The following is a 16,647-nucleotide window of genomic DNA, read 5'->3' on the forward strand; positions in this document are numbered from 1 at the left end:
TTGAAAATGGGACCCATAATAATATATCTATTTAAGCTTCGAATTAACGATAGTATCGATTTAAAGTTTAAATTTTTGTGAGTATATTAATTTGTATTTTTTTAGATTTGGTTTGATTGATATAGTATGAAACTTAAAATTTTAGTTGATTAAATTTTTAAATTTTCATAAGTCAATTAATTTAGACTATTTATTACGATTAATTTTCAAAATCGTCTGTGTATTATTTCTCAAACGTATTTAGCCTGATTTAAATGTTGGTTTTACAAAATGGATGATTGGAGTAAATACATGAATGACTCTTAAAGAAAATTATGAAAAAAAGTCTAAATTGATTCATGTACGAAAGTTTAAGAGTTTAATTGATACAATTATAATTTTTACACACACATTTTTTAAATGTAATTTAGATTTTATTCCAATTTAGTAACTATAATTTAATTATTCAATTTTCAAATCATAATTTTTTTTATTTTAAATAAATCTTAATTTAGTCTTTATTTTAAAAAAATTAGTCTTCAAAATTAACTTTTATGAAAGTTGGTTAAATAATGATAATAATTTTTAGGTAAGAAAAGATACTTTGTGACTAATTCTTTAGAAAAAAATAATAACAAGAAATTAAGTACATGAATTAATTTTAAGATTTATTAAGGGCACGTATACTAAAATTGGACAACTCAAAATATATAGAACAAAAATGATATTTTAACACTTTTTGTTCAAATATCATTTTAATTTCAATACTTTGGTATTTGTTTAAGGTTAGTTTCTATACTTTCAACAAATCTTAAATTTAATCACTACTTCTTGATTATTATTAATTTCTTAAAAGTTTTTTTTTTCTTTTTTTGTTATCTAATAACTTGGTCACTATAAAATTTTGTGAGATATGTTTACATAGTGTGTGTATTTTCATGTATGAAAATTACAATTATTATTCAACGAATTTTGATAAATAAAAATTAATTTTGAAGGATTAATTTTATAACTCATATTAAAAGTATAAAATTAAAATTACGAAAATTTGAAAATACATGAACTAAAATTAAATCAGTCTCAAAATACATAGATCAGAATGATATTTTGACTAATAAAAAAATTTTCATTTCTCTTTTATTCCATGGTATAAATTCCTGGAGAATAATTCAAACATACCAGAAGCCCTGTTATTTATAAACCTACCATTTTAATAAAATGAGACATTAATACACAACCACTTGACATATTTTGAAACTCAAAACCAAAATCATATTTAATATTCTCTTGGTTATTGTAATTAACTCTATAAAAAAATCAAGTAAAGTTGTTAAACTTTTTTTCTTTTTGGTTATGGATTTTCATCCTATTATCTTTTATTATAAATACTTAAATATAATGAAAGAAATGGTTGGTAGCAATAATATATATTTTTAGAATATTACAAACACGAGTGAAATTAGATTTTAAATCTTTAATATACAAATTCTTCATAATAGGAATATGAAGACTTAATTTTTTTTAAAGTTCAAATGAATAGCAATTCAAACTTCTTAAAATATAATTTATATTTAAGTCAATTTTTTACTTATGCTTAAGTTGAATGTCCAAACTAACTTAAATTACATTCAAGTTAATTAAAAACATCAAAGTAAAAACTAACTGCCACAAGCGAAGAATATGCTTAACAATTTTTATATTTAACAAGTTAACATAATTTTTTTTTAAACAAAATTAAATTTTAATAGGAATAAGTTAACATAGTTAAACGTAATTAATATTTTTTCTTAAAAAAAGTGAGTGCATGTGTATAAGGTCAAATCTACACTTGATCATAAAAAGAATCGATGACTATTATTATTATTAGAAGCATCAAAAGATTATACATTACGTTAAACATTCGAGGAGGTCATTTAAGTAGAAAATTTATACTAAATTATACAAAATATCCATAAACTTTGATATAGATTTCAATTATACTCCTAAATTTTCAAAGTTTTGGTCCCGTTTGGTAACCATTTTATTTTTGTTTTTTGTTTTTGAGTTTATAGATACTACTTCCACATTCAGATTTCTTATTTCGTTATCTACTTTTTACCAATAATTTAAAAACTAAGCTAAATTTTGAAAACTAAAAAAATAGTTTTTAAAAAGTTGTTTTTGTTTTTAGAATTTGGCTAAGAATTTAACAATTGTACTTAACAAAGATGCAAATCATTGTAATAAATAGAGAGAAAATAGTTTTTTTTTTAAAAAAAACAAAATGGTTACATTAGAGTGATTTTTTGGGTTAAAATAAAATGAAATGACACGATAATTGATGTATAAAAATTGACTAGTTAAAAAAATTTAATTATAATTTTGAGATAAAATAAATGATAACAACAACTATTTTAATTTTCTACCTGCAATTTAACTCAAAAAAGTTTTAAATTTAAGGTTTCTTTTTTTAACTCATAAAAATTTTAAAATCTAAAGGATTTTTTTTTCTTAAGTACAATTAATTTAAATTTAGATTTAAGCATTGAAGGGATACAAGCGTCTTTAGCTACTGTATAGGCAATTTTTTCATCATATTATATTTTTCTTGTAAACACTACTGTAAATATAATTGAAAATAAATAGTTAATAGCGATAATTTATATTATTTAGAATAGTTTATCACAAGTAAAGTAAATTTAGATTTTAAGTTTTTAACCTACAATTCACGATGTGAGTACAAATACCTAAATTTTCTTGGCCGACTAAGGTTAGATTAAGTCTTCTGTTCGAATTATCTTAAGCTGATTTTTTATAATATAAAAATGGAGTAGGAAGATTTGAACTCAAGAGAAGAAATATATATTAATTACTGTTAAGCTATACTCACTTTGACAGATCTAAATTAATTAATAATATTGAAAAAATGTTATAAAATAAAAATTAATTGTCACACGCAAATGAATATGCTTAATGATATTTTTTAGATCGAACAAGTTAACCTAATTTAACTTAATTATTATTTTTCAAAAAAGCAAAGTTGATATATATAAGTTCAATTCTACACAATCATAGAAAGAACTCTTTTTTGGGAGCATCAAGGACTATTATGCATTGTTTTGAATATTTGGGGCTGAGCAGGTTTTTCCTTCAAAAGTTGGAAAATAATTTTCTCTGTAAAAAAATCAATGATACAGAATAATGTTACATTGTGGGATAAGTTTCAATTATGGTTCCAAAACAACCATTGGAGTTCTTCTTCTTCTTCTTCAATAATTTTAATCACATCAATTAAAATGAGAATGAATTGTAATCAACAATCTTAATCTTTATAAATGAGAATGAATTGTAATCAACAATCTTAATCTTTATAAATAATGTCACGTATTTCTAATTTTTAGATATTAGTTGTCAGGTAAATTTTACTGTAAAATACTATTTTGTAATCCCCAATTAGTTATAGTCAACACTATTTTAGAACTCTCATTAGTTACCGTATTTACTATTTGATACAATTTTTACTATTTTACATTTATCATTTTTTTTAATATATATTTTTTGTTATAGTGTTTACTATTTCTTTTTCAAACTAAAAAAATTGTGTTTGGGGTAAAGAGTTAGTTGTTATAGTTTAAGTTATTGTAGTTAAGTTATTATGGTTTGTATTTGAGGTGTACGTTATTTTAGTTTGGGTTATACTAGTATGCGTTTGAGGTGTAAACTATTTTAATTTGAGAAAGAAATAGTAAACACTGTAGCGAATAATAAAAAAATGATATGTAAAATAGTAAAAGCTGTAATAAATAGTAAATACGGCAGCAAATAAGTGTTTTGAAATAGTGTTGACTGTAGCTGATTGAGGACTACAAAATAACATTTACGGTAGAAAGCAGAAGTTATTATAGTTTTATGATAGTTTTGTCCCAAACGCCCCCTAAATTAATCTTACACCTTAAATATATACTATTATAACTAAATTAAAATAATTTACGTCCTAAACACAAACTATTATAATCATACAATAATAATCAAACTCCTTGTCCCAAACTCTCCTAAGTTAACTGAAACGACAAAAGGTTTTGAAGGCAAAAATGAAATTAGAGGGAAAAAGAGGGACCAAAATGAAATTGAGTTCAATCCTCAAAGTTTGAAACTTTAGTTCTCCACAACCAGTCACCACCTTCCTTCTGTTTCTCACTCTAGAAACGCGGAAACCTTGCAAATTTTTTTTCTTCTTGTAATCTGACTTTTTATTTTCATACACGTTCCCACAGATATGCTCTCCTTCCTCCGACATCAGTATTTGGTAATAATCAAACACAAAGCCCCCCCAAAAAAAGTTTATTTTTTTATTTTAAATTTTCTAAATTTTTTTATTTTGGGGGGTTTGTTGAATTCTTGAATCAATTAATCCACGTGGGTCGTTGTGCTCTTCACATTGTCGCCATAATTCATTGACAAAACAACTCAATCAAGAATAAGCAAAGAATTTTACACTTTTTTTTTTCCTTTTTTCAATCATTATAAAAGCTGAATCTTGCTTCTTCCATTTCCACCAAATTCCTTCTGTATTTTCAAAAGGGTGTGTTTCCATTCTCTCTGTATTGCCTTTTTTTTTCTCCTTTAGCTTTCTGTCATTTGCAGAGAAATTTGGCTTGTAGAGGAAGAGGATTTGAGATTGAAGTTTTGGGATTAATGGAGAGTTCAATGAAGAAGACAATGAGCAATGGTAGTGTTCATATGGAGATGGAAGAGATTGACAATAAGTTTGAAGAAGCTTATGGAGAACATAATGCCACTGAAGATCAGCTCATTACTCCTTGGACTGTCTCTGTTGCTAGGTAAGGGTTTTAAGGAAGATCTTTGTTGCTAAAAACATGTTCTATTTTATGGGGTTGTCTTTGCATTTGTTCTAACTTTAAACTTTCATATTTTTTGGCTGTGTTTTGTTGTTTTAGTGGTTATTCCTTACTGCGTGATCCGATCTACAACAAAGGGCTTGCCTTTAGTGAAAAAGAAAGAGATGCTCATTACTTGCGTGGCTTGTTGCCACCAGCACTTCTTGATCAAGGGCGTCAGGTAAAGTTTAGATCTCTCTAGTTCTACCCTTTTTTTTTTCTTGCTTTTTATTGAAGTGTTTTGAATATGTTATCTAGCACTCTGAGCCTTACTGGCGCTGCTGACTCTATAATATGATATCTTTTATCTCTAATAATAAATAGTTCTTTCCTCGGTTTGTGGATGTAGCTAACACACTATTAGTTCACGTAAATTTGCAATTCTCTACTGTTTTATGGTTTCTATTTATCTCGGGTTGTTGATTTCTTAACACTTTTTCTTCTTTATGGTCTTGATTTGAGTTCTATGTTAATGCCTTTTTTGGGAAGCAGGAAAGGAGGATGATGCATAATCTTCGCAACTATGAAGTTCCATTACACAGATATATTGCCATGATGGATCTTCAGGTTTAATATTTACTTCACTCAGTTAATTTTCCTGTTTGGTTTCTTCTTCTGCACCTAATGAGTTCAGATCATTAGGAGGAAGAAATGAGTATCACTGATATAAGGGATGTGGGGTGTTTGGACTTTGGGGTATCTATGTGGGGTTTATCTTTGGAAATGAAATTCTTAGGCTATATTATAAAAAAAAGTGTCTTTAAATCATGCTTTTTGTTTAAAAATATCCTCTCTTTCAAAAGTTGTAAGATTGCTTGATCTTTGATAAATGTTTCAAATTTACCTTGGAGTTGAAATTGTTTATGATTTTTAATAGAAATTGAAACTTGGAACGGTGTTGCAGTTTCTTAAAATATGTGATGATCTAAATTTTCGTTCTAGTTTACTATCTCACAATTCTTAGTTCCAATTTCTGTTCAAAATTCTAAAGAAAGGCTGTTCTACTCGGCCATACTGAAAATTTTCCTTCATGCCTACTATCATTTGATCTTGCAGGAGAGAAATGAAAGGCTGTTCTACAAGCTTCTCATTGATAACGTTGAAGAACTACTTCCAGTTGTGTACACTCCAACAGTAGGAGAAGCTTGCCAGAAGTATGGGAGCATTTACAGGCGACCTCAGGGCCTTTTCATCAGTTTGAAAGAGAAGTATGTCACTAAATGAGCATTTATGATGTATGATTAGTTGCATTATTTCAGAACTGACAATCAACAATTTACCTTTCCAGGGGCAAGATTCTTGAAGTTTTGAAGAACTGGCCAGAAAGGAACATTCAAGTTATTGTTGTTACCGATGGTGAGCGGATTCTAGGCCTTGGGGATCTCGGATGCCAGGTAATAAAACTTACTGCTTCCATTCAACTGATGAACCTTCATTTTAACTTCTATCCTTTAGTTTACTGTACCATATTCTCATTTTGTTAAAATGATATCTTTCAGGGAATGGGGATTCCTGTGGGGAAGCTTTCTTTGTATACAGCACTTGGAGGAATTCGACCCTCAGCTGTGAGCAATTCTTTAGTTGATATACTTCTGTTAATCTCTGCCTCTCTTTGTTTATCATCAGTAATCTGAATTCAAGCCAGTACTAAGCCAAGCAAGGATTAAAGTTTGTAGTTGTGTATTGTGTGCAGTGCTTGCCAATCACCATTGACGTTGGTACAAACAACGAACAGCTTCTGAACGATGAGTTTTACATTGGCCTTCGACATAAGCGGGCCAGAGGACAGGTTAAACAATCATTTGCTCCCTTTTCATCTCCTGGCTCCATGATTTCAATCCATTCATGCACGAACATTTTCACCAATTTTTATTTTTTATTTCATTCAGGAATACATGGAACTTTTAGATGAGTTCATGTATGCAGTAAAGAAGAACTATGGAGAGAAAGTCCTTATACAGGTTATTTGGCAATTTCAATTTAACAGTAGGATAGAACTTTGCTTGGAATTATGTACAAGTGATTCAATGTGTCACTAAGCATTTCTTACTTCTTAAACAGTTTGAAGATTTTGCAAACCACAATGCATTCGAGTTGCTTTCAAGATATAGCTCGTCACACCTTGTGTTTAACGACGACATTCAAGTACGAAACAAACACATCACTCTCAGATGACTCCTAACTTCTATATGTTTCAAGAGTAGCTCTCTAACATGGTTTGTCTCATTCCGACATTTAGGGTACAGCATCTGTCGTCGTAGCAGGACTACTTGCAGCTCTTAAACTTGTTGGAGGAACATTAGCTGACCACACTTTCTTGTTCCTTGGAGCTGGAGAGGTGAGTTAAAAATGTTATTTTTGAAGTGTTTTGAATTGTGTTCGTCAACTTTGGCACATATTTCCTTGGTGGATCATCTGCTTAAGTTTCCTGTCTTGTCCCCAAAATTTTCATTCACAACATTATATGTTTCTTATTTCTGTCATTTGACTGTTCTAGGCTGGAACTGGTATAGCTGAGCTCATTGCTTTGGAGATTTCAAAACAGGTATGAGCCTACTTCTACTTCTCTTCTCTTATTTATTCTGAATCAATCAAATGCATTTATGGCTTATGACTTTTCTTGTTTTTGGCAGACTGGAGCTCCAATTGAAGAGACTCGCAAGAAGATTTGGCTTGTGGACTCAAAGGTTGTTTGGACTGACTCGCTTCAATATTGTGCCTTTACCCTCGATGTTAAATCCCGTTCTAAAAGAGTTATAACCATTTGTTACAGGGGCTAATCGTTCAATCCCGCTTTGAATCCCTTCAACATTTTAAGAAGCCCTGGGCTCATGACCATGAATCTATCAAGGATCTTTACGGTGCCGTCCAGGTTTGTAATTGATATTGATTATACTTTCATTATTTACTCATTTTTCTAAGTATATGAGACCATTTTCTAACCAAATCTTAAAACTTCAAATTATCTAGGCAATCAAGCCAACAGTGTTGATAGGAACATCTGGTGTTGGGAAGACATTCACAAAGGAAGTTGTGGAGGCCATGGCTTCCTTCAATGAGGTTCTTCCTTGTTTCCCTCTAACTTTCCTATTCCTCAATTCTAAGATAAGGAAGTACTTAAGATTAACTCGAGTATCGATTGCTATGCAGAAACCACTTATCCTTGCTCTCTCGAACCCTACGTCGCAATCGGAGTGCACGGCTGAAGAAGCCTATACATGGAGCCAGGTACAATCCAAGTCTTTCAAAACAGCAGGCATCATTTTTTGTTTTTGCAGATCAAATCATAACAAAAATTCACCAAAAATATGCAGGGCCGAGCGATCTTTGCTAGCGGAAGTCCATTTGACCCTGTTGAATATGACGGGAAAGTTTTTGTGCCTGGCCAGGTACCTTGCATACTTCAAAAACCATTTCTTTTTTCTAGTAACCATTCAATTTTAACATGGTTTGATCTTATGAGCTTGCTTTTCTCTTGCTAATGTCATTTAGGCAAACAATGCTTACATATTCCCTGGATTTGGCTTGGGTCTGATCATGTCGGGGACGATTCGTGTGCATGATGACATGCTCTTGGCAGCCTGTAAGTGAAAATTTGGTTAATTGAGCCAACTAATGATGCTTGTTGTCTGTCATTCTTTATGAAGTATATGCATATCTATAGCTTCTCTCTTCCCCCTTCCAATGCTCGTTGAGTATTAGTTGTCGTGTTGGAGCTCGATTTAATGGTTTTTTTCCTCTCCACAGCGGAGGCTTTGGCTGCCCACGTGAGTCAGGAAAACTATGACAAGGGATTGATTTACCCTCCTTTTACCAACATCAGGAAGATATCTGCTAACATTGCTGCTAAAGTTGCTGCTAAGGCTTATGAACTTGGTAAGCTTCTCTCCATTTTCTTCACAATGTGTTTAAAATCATTCATAGATGAAACCAATGACAGAAAAAGTTCACTAACAATATGTCATTACATTGCAGGTCTGGCTACTCGTCTTCCTCGACCCAAAGATCTCGTAAAATTTGCAGAGAGCTGCATGTACAGCCCCCGCTACCGTAGCTACCTTTAAGCGAATATTGTAGTTTCACCCCTCAAAATTTTCCATCATTTTTTGTTTGTTTGTTATGTGTAATTTGTTTTTTTTAGTCCTGGCATTAGCTTAGGACATGCCTTAAAAAGAGCTTGTTGCTTTTCTTTTATCTTATTGTTCTGTTTCTGAAGTTGTTCATCTCTTATGTAACATTCATTTGTTATTTAGATTGAGTAATGTATTAGGCATTTCCAATTCAATGAGATTATTTGTGACAAATACAATAATGAATAGAGCAGCCATTGACTGCTTGATATGATGTAACCATTTGAAAATCATACTCCTGTCCTTTAGTTTCACCTCCATATTGCCTTTTCTCACTCAATTTTCAAGACTTGTGGGAAATTTTCCCTTCCTAGAATAAGCAAAGAAGTATAAAATGCTTGACAAAAATTCTCCTTGAAGAAAGTTCAATATCACAATCTATGTTCACATTATAAATTATATCTCAGAAAAATATTTGATCAATTAAGACTAGTTGATTTGAAGTATTCACAGTAAAGTTTCAACTTTCCAAGAGAACATATATATACTTATCACAAGTTACAACTAAACTTTGCCATTTCTTACAAAAGTTTTCATATTATTTCAAAAGTTACATCATGAATCTTAATAGTAAAAATTTGTTAGAATATCATGCATGAATTGAGGCTCGAATATTGTCACAATTCCTCAAATCTGAATTTTCATTCATAGTTTTAAAGGATTTCTCTTTCAAAAGTAATTATAAAACATTTATGAAAGATTAAAGGTAATGTTGAAACTTTTGAAAGAATGTAGATAATTTTTAAATAAAGGACAAAGTTCAAGAGTATTTTTAGCCTATCTACCATCAAGAATTTCCTCTTGTTATCATTTCTGATGGAAAACTTCGAAAAATATCTTACCATCCCTTCCTCTAGTAGAAAAATTGTAATATCTAGTAATTTCCTCTCACAATATTAAAATTCGGTTGACATGCTGATATTTCTATATTTTTATAGGTTCGATATCGAAACAAGGAGTGCATCAATATTTCCATTATATCATACGAAAATCTACGAAACATAGAAAATATGCAATAAAATATCAATAATGTAAATATAATATAAATAAGAAATATGCGAACTTGTTAAAAAATCATAACATATTTATTTGTTAAATTAAATATATATATATATATATAAATATATTTACCTTTTTGTTTAAATGATTTTTTCAAAAATATCTATTGGCATTGATATTTTAATGATATTTCCATCAACATTTCTATAAAATTAAAACCTCGAAATTTCCATCCAACATCGACATTAAACCTTGTTTCCTCTCCTCTAATCAAAAGGAAATTGGAAAAGGATAAAGTGAAGGGGGTGCTTCCTGTTGAAGTATTTGTATTCAAGATCAAGAATTAAGCCAAAGCACACAACTACCCTACCCATATCCAAATAATCTGTCTTAATACTCATGGCTCATTTCAAGCAATTAAGGCCATGTTTATCTCAATCCAATGGTAAAAAGTGGACATGATTTGATTATATTTGATGTTGTTTACTTGTGTTCTGCATTGACACATGAGGTTCACGTCCAAATCTGTAAACAAAAAATGCAAACCGATTGACGAGCAGAGAGTGATCAATCCGATTACATTTGAAAATTATGTCCTTTGGATACCATTACCGTTATGTTTATAGTTATAGTTAGGGTTATGGTTACCATTATTGTTACTATTTCAGAGAAAAAAAACTATGAATTTTGACACATACTATTATCTCTATCGTTACAATTATGATTTGGCCCTCTGAGGTAAAGGAAACCATAACGGTAACAGTTAATTTGACAAAATTCATAATTTTAGGTAAACGCGATTAAAAGCAATCCAATTACATTTGCAATTATATCCCATTACAATTGATCTATCAATGCAATTTTATTACGATTACGCCAACTTTTATTACGTATTGATAAACGTGGCCTAAACTCAATATTTTTGTCTTAGAGTGACAGAGTTGCATAGGTTAAGGATATTGAGTGCTTAATCAAAGTAATTATCGAGTGGATATGGATTTGGGCATTATCTAAAAAGCAAAAAGAAAAGAGTTAAATTATATGTTTGGTTCATGAACATTTAAGGGGCATTTGGCGTGATAAAAGCATAGAGTTGAGTTGAGTTGAGTTGAGTTGGTAATTATTATCTAGAGAGTTAAATTGTTTGTGTTTGTTGTGAAAAGTTGAGTTGAGTTGGTAATTATTGTCTATGTTTCGTCAGAGTTGAGTTGAACTGAGTTTGGAAGTCTGTGTTTGAGTGTAGAGTTGAGTTGAGTTAAGGTATTTGATGCACTCTTTTGTGAATGAGATTAGTTCTATTTTTTTTTCTGTTTATTTTTTATATTTTAGTTTTTGCTATTGTTAATTAATTTTCAACTATACATCTATTTTCTCACATCATTTATGACATAAACGGGACAATATCAAATTTTTATCTCATTTTGTAGAACATAATAGATTATTTTCCATATATTCTTTTAAAAAATTATAATAATTCTAATTCTCTTCAATCTGTAAAACATACCACCAAAATATATTTCATATTGTTGCTGAATTAATTGGTATATTGTATATTGTATGTATATATATTGAAGGTAATTATCCCAATTATTAATGAATTGAAATATTGTATGTATATATATTGAATCTTGCTAATTTAACATTATTATTTCACGTACACTGGATAACTTAACCATTTATTTTTGTATAATATGGATAATATATCTGGAACTAAAATTGTACATAGGATAATTACCTTCCATTTGATTATGATGGTGAGAATGTGATGTAGTACAGTAACATTTTTCAGAAGATCATAAAAATAATATCAACCGACCGAACATGTGACCGTTTCCAAAAAAATTCACAAAATATATGTTTTTCGAGGTTAAAATATTAGGAGGTCAGTCTAGTGGGTCCGAGCAAGTAGGCATGTACAGTACCATAGTCGTTTGTCTTCTGGTACAGTTAGAAAGAGGTCTGTTTTTTTGTATGTTCGTGCTAATGATATCAATCAGATCATATCTATCATCCTCAGTGAGCCCTTCAATACCATATATGGTTTGAACTACCTCCTTCTGACATCCAAATTCCATCTCATATTTCTCGGCTTGCCACGCAACGAGTCTACCCATGTGCGCTGACTGCATATCAGCGGTTGATCGCATGATGTTGATCATTTCATTCTGGAAGGTGAGTAGTTTCCTCTTACTCCCTTTAGATGGTTCCGCTGATACGCTCGCTCTGCGGGTGGAAATATCTGGTACACTTGATCTCCCCGTGGACATATCTCCTTGATCTTCTTCCATTGCATCTTTAGGCAATTGGGTTTCTTGTGACCCTAGTCGAATCTCGTCTTCTATTTCTTGGAACAAATTTGACGCCATCACCACTGGTGGCTCACAATAGTGCGCGGTTGCTCTATCCTTCCCAAACACATTTGATAGTTCATCATAATGGGGGAATGACTTATTCCACAATCCCTTCGTGTTATGATGACTCTGCATTCGTATATGAGAGCAATATTAGAAACTATACAAAAACAGGTTTGGTGTACATTGTTTAATATTTTAAAAAACTTACTCGAACCCAGATGTCGAAGATCTCCCTGCCCACCTGAATGCACTTAAACTCCTCGTTCCATCCGAACCCTGATTAATTTAACATCTCCGTTACTGCCGAATATTGTTTCTTCATACTTCTAATCTTACATTTGATAGTGTTCTCGTTTAAGTCACACCCCAAAAACTTCTCCTCCATTATGCATTCCAAGTGTTGTAGATATCCTGGTCGGAAGGTCCCATTAGCAGACTTCCAACTGGACTCCACCAAAGAAGTTAGAGCATTGACCAACCTAGTGTCCTCAACTTTTGTCAATGTATGTTTCGATCTTTTTCCATCGTCTGCCATTCTAATTCATCCATGTATACATCGTAAAGACATTATTGAAAATTAAACAACTTCATGCGACTTGTTATAAAATAAAAAAACTAAAACCATGGATTGAAATAGTCGAATTAAAAATTTTCACGAGATAAATGAAGCACATGAATATTGTTCAACAAATAGATAATATGTCTTTCTTCAGAAAAATTAATCATGATCTTTGCCATTGAGAAAACATTTTAGCAACCAAATAATCTCTAAATTTGGTCCATTCGTCCGAAGTCTCAATAAATTCAATATTTTTTCCCTTTGTAACAACAGACGCAAGATTCTCGTACAACGAATCATCAAGTGAAGCACTGATCCCCATCTCCCTTATGATTAAGTTGAGAATCAGGCAACACGTAGTTATCGTTCGATATTGCATTTGTACCGGGTAGAAGGATTTGCCCCTAAGAATTTCACATCCCCCTTCAAAAATCCGAATGCCCTATCAATAATATTTTTTGCTAATGAATATTTCATTTGAAAAATTCTCTCGGTGTTGTCGATGTGTTGCCCACTCCACGTCAGTCTAAGAGATGGTAGTGTTCCCCTCTATACGGAGCCAAAAATCCTTCAGCATTAGGGTAGCCAGCATCACATAGATAGTAGTACATTGTACCATTTTCGGAATTGTAACACATGTCTATTAATGGAGTAACTGAATGTTGCTTATGTACATGAGTGATTTTTATACCCTTTGGAACTCTCAATTCGTGCGGTCGCACAACTACATCCCTCAGAACCCTAGAGTCGGCGGCCGATCCTTCCTAGCCTGGCATAACGAATATGAGTTCTCCGTTTTGGTCACACACGGCAAGAACCTTTGTGGCAATTTCTCCCTTCCTCGTCCTATATCATGGTTGATCTACAACACTGACATTCACTTTCACGTACGTGTCGTCTAATGTCCCCAGAAAATTTTGTTGAAATTGTTTAATCATGATAATTCGAGAAGATGTCAGCATAATTTATTTCGGATGCATTTATAGAACGGTATTGGAACTTTTTTCTACCTTAAACTATTTTCATCGTCCATCGGTACATGCACTTGTAATTGGTTCGGGGGTTTTCAACAACACTGTGTATAGCTGTATTACTACTTTAAGAACTGTATTGAAATATCTCGAAACCGTCTCGCTAAATCTCAAAAAATTTATGCGTACTACTCTATTCTTCACATCATGCGCAAGAATATGTAGGAATATTGCCACCATCTCTTCAATACCAACACGTCTACTTGGCTCAAACATCCCATCGTTCTAATCATGTTGCATAAAATCATGAACGTCCTTCTATCCATCAGAGTACTCTCACGACATGCCAGGTCACTATCGTAAATGAGGAAAAAGAACGTCAATTGTCGATGCAGTTCTAACGCTCGCTGGCTGTTAATTCCTTCTATTATTGTTAAGCAACATTGCCAAAGTGAAGAATAATTTTCTTTGAGACTCAATAATACTTGTTATGATTTTAAACAGCTCCTGAATAGTCTCCATCTTACTAGAGCAATGGGGGAAGTATGTAAATCCTGAAAGGATGATTACACTTATGATTAGTGAACTTCGGTTTAATTACAAAATGACAAGTCGTGACAACTCAGTACATCTCTCATATCCGACTATAAGTATACATTAAGATCATCCCAAAAACGAAGCTTATTACAGTTGTAATAATTGTACTACATTGTCCTACACCCCGGTCACTAACTTGTCCAATGTGCGTTGTATTGTAAAACCTATACGCGTGCTCCGCTACATCGAATGTTTCATAGGACTTGTATAATGCCCCCTTGTACCCATTGACTTGTCCATGACATTCGTGCCAGGATAGGTAGATCCCTGGGATACGACCAACGAAAACGACATAGAATTTGTGTTTTCCCATCTACCTATAATTTCAGGACATAGGTAGTCAATACCAGTAATCAACGTGTAGTCAATACCAGTAATCAATGTTGAAGTGAATGATTTTTTTTTGGGGAGGTAGGATGTAGAGGTTATAGTATAAGGACCCCCGCATACAACCCATTACTACCTATAAAAAACTAAAGTGTGCAACTACGTATGGTAGTTGACACATTATAAATGTCTCTAACGTAATAGTGACGGAAATCAACATAAGTATTATAGTACTTCCCATAGTTGGATTTTCATGTGTCTAGTTAATTCTCAAATTTTATTGTAAGACCGTTTCATTTTTATTTAACTTAAAAAGTATATAAGTAAGAACATCCCTATAAATAAAAAAATATAGTTATTTCACTATTAATATATAATACGTTTGTATATTCAAACGTTTATTGCACTATAAATAAAAGTATAGTTTCAAATTTATAAACTTATTTCAATTTGTACATCTTTAACTTATTTCACTATTAATAAAACTTTTATTTCACTGATAATAAAAGTATAGTTATTTCACTATTAATAAATAATATGTTTGTACATTTCAAACATTTATTGCACTATAAATAAAAGTATAGTTTCAAACTTATAAACTTATTTCGGTTGTACATTTCTAACTTATTTCACTATTAATAAACTTTTATTTCAAACTTTTATTTCACTATTAATAAAAGTATACTTATTTCACTGATAATAAAAGTATACTTATTTCAATATTAATAATTAATATATTTGTACATTTCAAACTTTTATTTCACTATTAATAAAAATATAGTTATAAACTTATTTCAATTTGTACATTCTAAACCGTAAAATAAAAATGACTTCTCATAAATGTATTTTTAATACTTCTTAGACTTATTTTAAAAATCACTCAAAACATATAGATTGATAAAGTGAACAATTAGAATTAATGTTGGATTAATATTTGAAAACATCAGAATTAATTAACAAAGTTATAAGTTCTAATTCATTTGTTTGTGAAAATATAGGAATTTAATTAACAAAATTATAAGTTTGATACTAAGTTTATAATATAATATACTTTTGATAATGGAAGATGTAAATGAATATACTTTTGATAAAACTTATGATTGAAAGTAATTCATTTGATAAATGAAGATTTAAATTGATGCAACTCAAAATTTAACAATATAAGATAATATTTTTCCTAATAACTTTTTGTTCGACATAGTCTTCTTCAAGAAACAGAGGGAAAAAAAATCCCACATTCTCACAAGAGAGAAACTGTATGAAAATGTCCAACATACAAGTCCAAAATACATAACCATAATGCACATTTGAAGTAATCAGTCTTTAACAAGTAGAAGAAAGAAAGAATAGACAATAATAAAGATCATTTTGAACTTAAAACTTACGAACCTCAAACTAGTTACGAAAGGTATGTTCGATTAACTTGGGCTCTACACGGAAGAAAAAGAAGTGCAGTTAGACCATAGTGATAGTATATGTTAATACGATTGAAGTAGTTATAAAATATACGAGATCATACCTTTGTTTATGTTTGGAGTGAGTGATGGTGAAGACAGTCCACAATTAGGGGGTAGAATAATGGTTGAGGGCCTAACAAAAATAAGAAAATGTTAGCGACATGTATTAATTCGATTATAAGGAAAGAAGGAAGCATACCTTATATGGATGGAATAAGCTGAGGTTAGAGGTGGAAGAAGGAAACAAAGTATATTGCAACAACCAAACAACACATACTAGAATGGAAAATGGGTTTAAGAGAAAGTTGAAATAAAAAGGTGTTGGAATTGGTGTCTTAATTCTCCCGAAGTCTCGTAGTTTGTAATCTGTTATGAATAAAATAAGATTTATTTTATC

General features: G+C 31.0%; 1 protein-coding gene across 1 annotated transcript; it reads left to right on the forward strand.

Annotated features, from left to right (window-relative positions):
• The first annotated feature begins 4,116 nt into the window (after positions 1–4,116).
• LOC120075100 (NADP-dependent malic enzyme) lies at positions 4,117–9,203 on the forward strand. The gene is made up of 20 exons (XM_039028272.1): positions 4,117–4,264; positions 4,603–4,799; positions 4,917–5,037; positions 5,349–5,423; positions 5,913–6,064; positions 6,145–6,250; positions 6,356–6,421; positions 6,550–6,645; positions 6,746–6,817; positions 6,918–7,001; positions 7,096–7,194; positions 7,354–7,401; positions 7,490–7,543; positions 7,630–7,728; positions 7,827–7,916; positions 8,007–8,084; positions 8,171–8,245; positions 8,349–8,439; positions 8,604–8,732; positions 8,832–9,203. The coding sequence occupies exons 1-20, from the start codon at positions 4,235–4,237 to the stop codon at positions 8,918–8,920; spliced, it is 1,851 nt and encodes a 616-aa protein (XP_038884200.1). The 5' UTR covers positions 4,117–4,234; the 3' UTR covers positions 8,921–9,203.
• The last annotated feature ends 7,444 nt before the right edge of the window (positions 9,204–16,647 follow it).

This window comes from Benincasa hispida, chromosome 4, assembly GCF_009727055.1.
Source record: "Benincasa hispida cultivar B227 chromosome 4, ASM972705v1, whole genome shotgun sequence".
Lineage (NCBI taxonomy): Eukaryota > Viridiplantae > Streptophyta > Magnoliopsida > Cucurbitales > Cucurbitaceae > Benincasa > Benincasa hispida.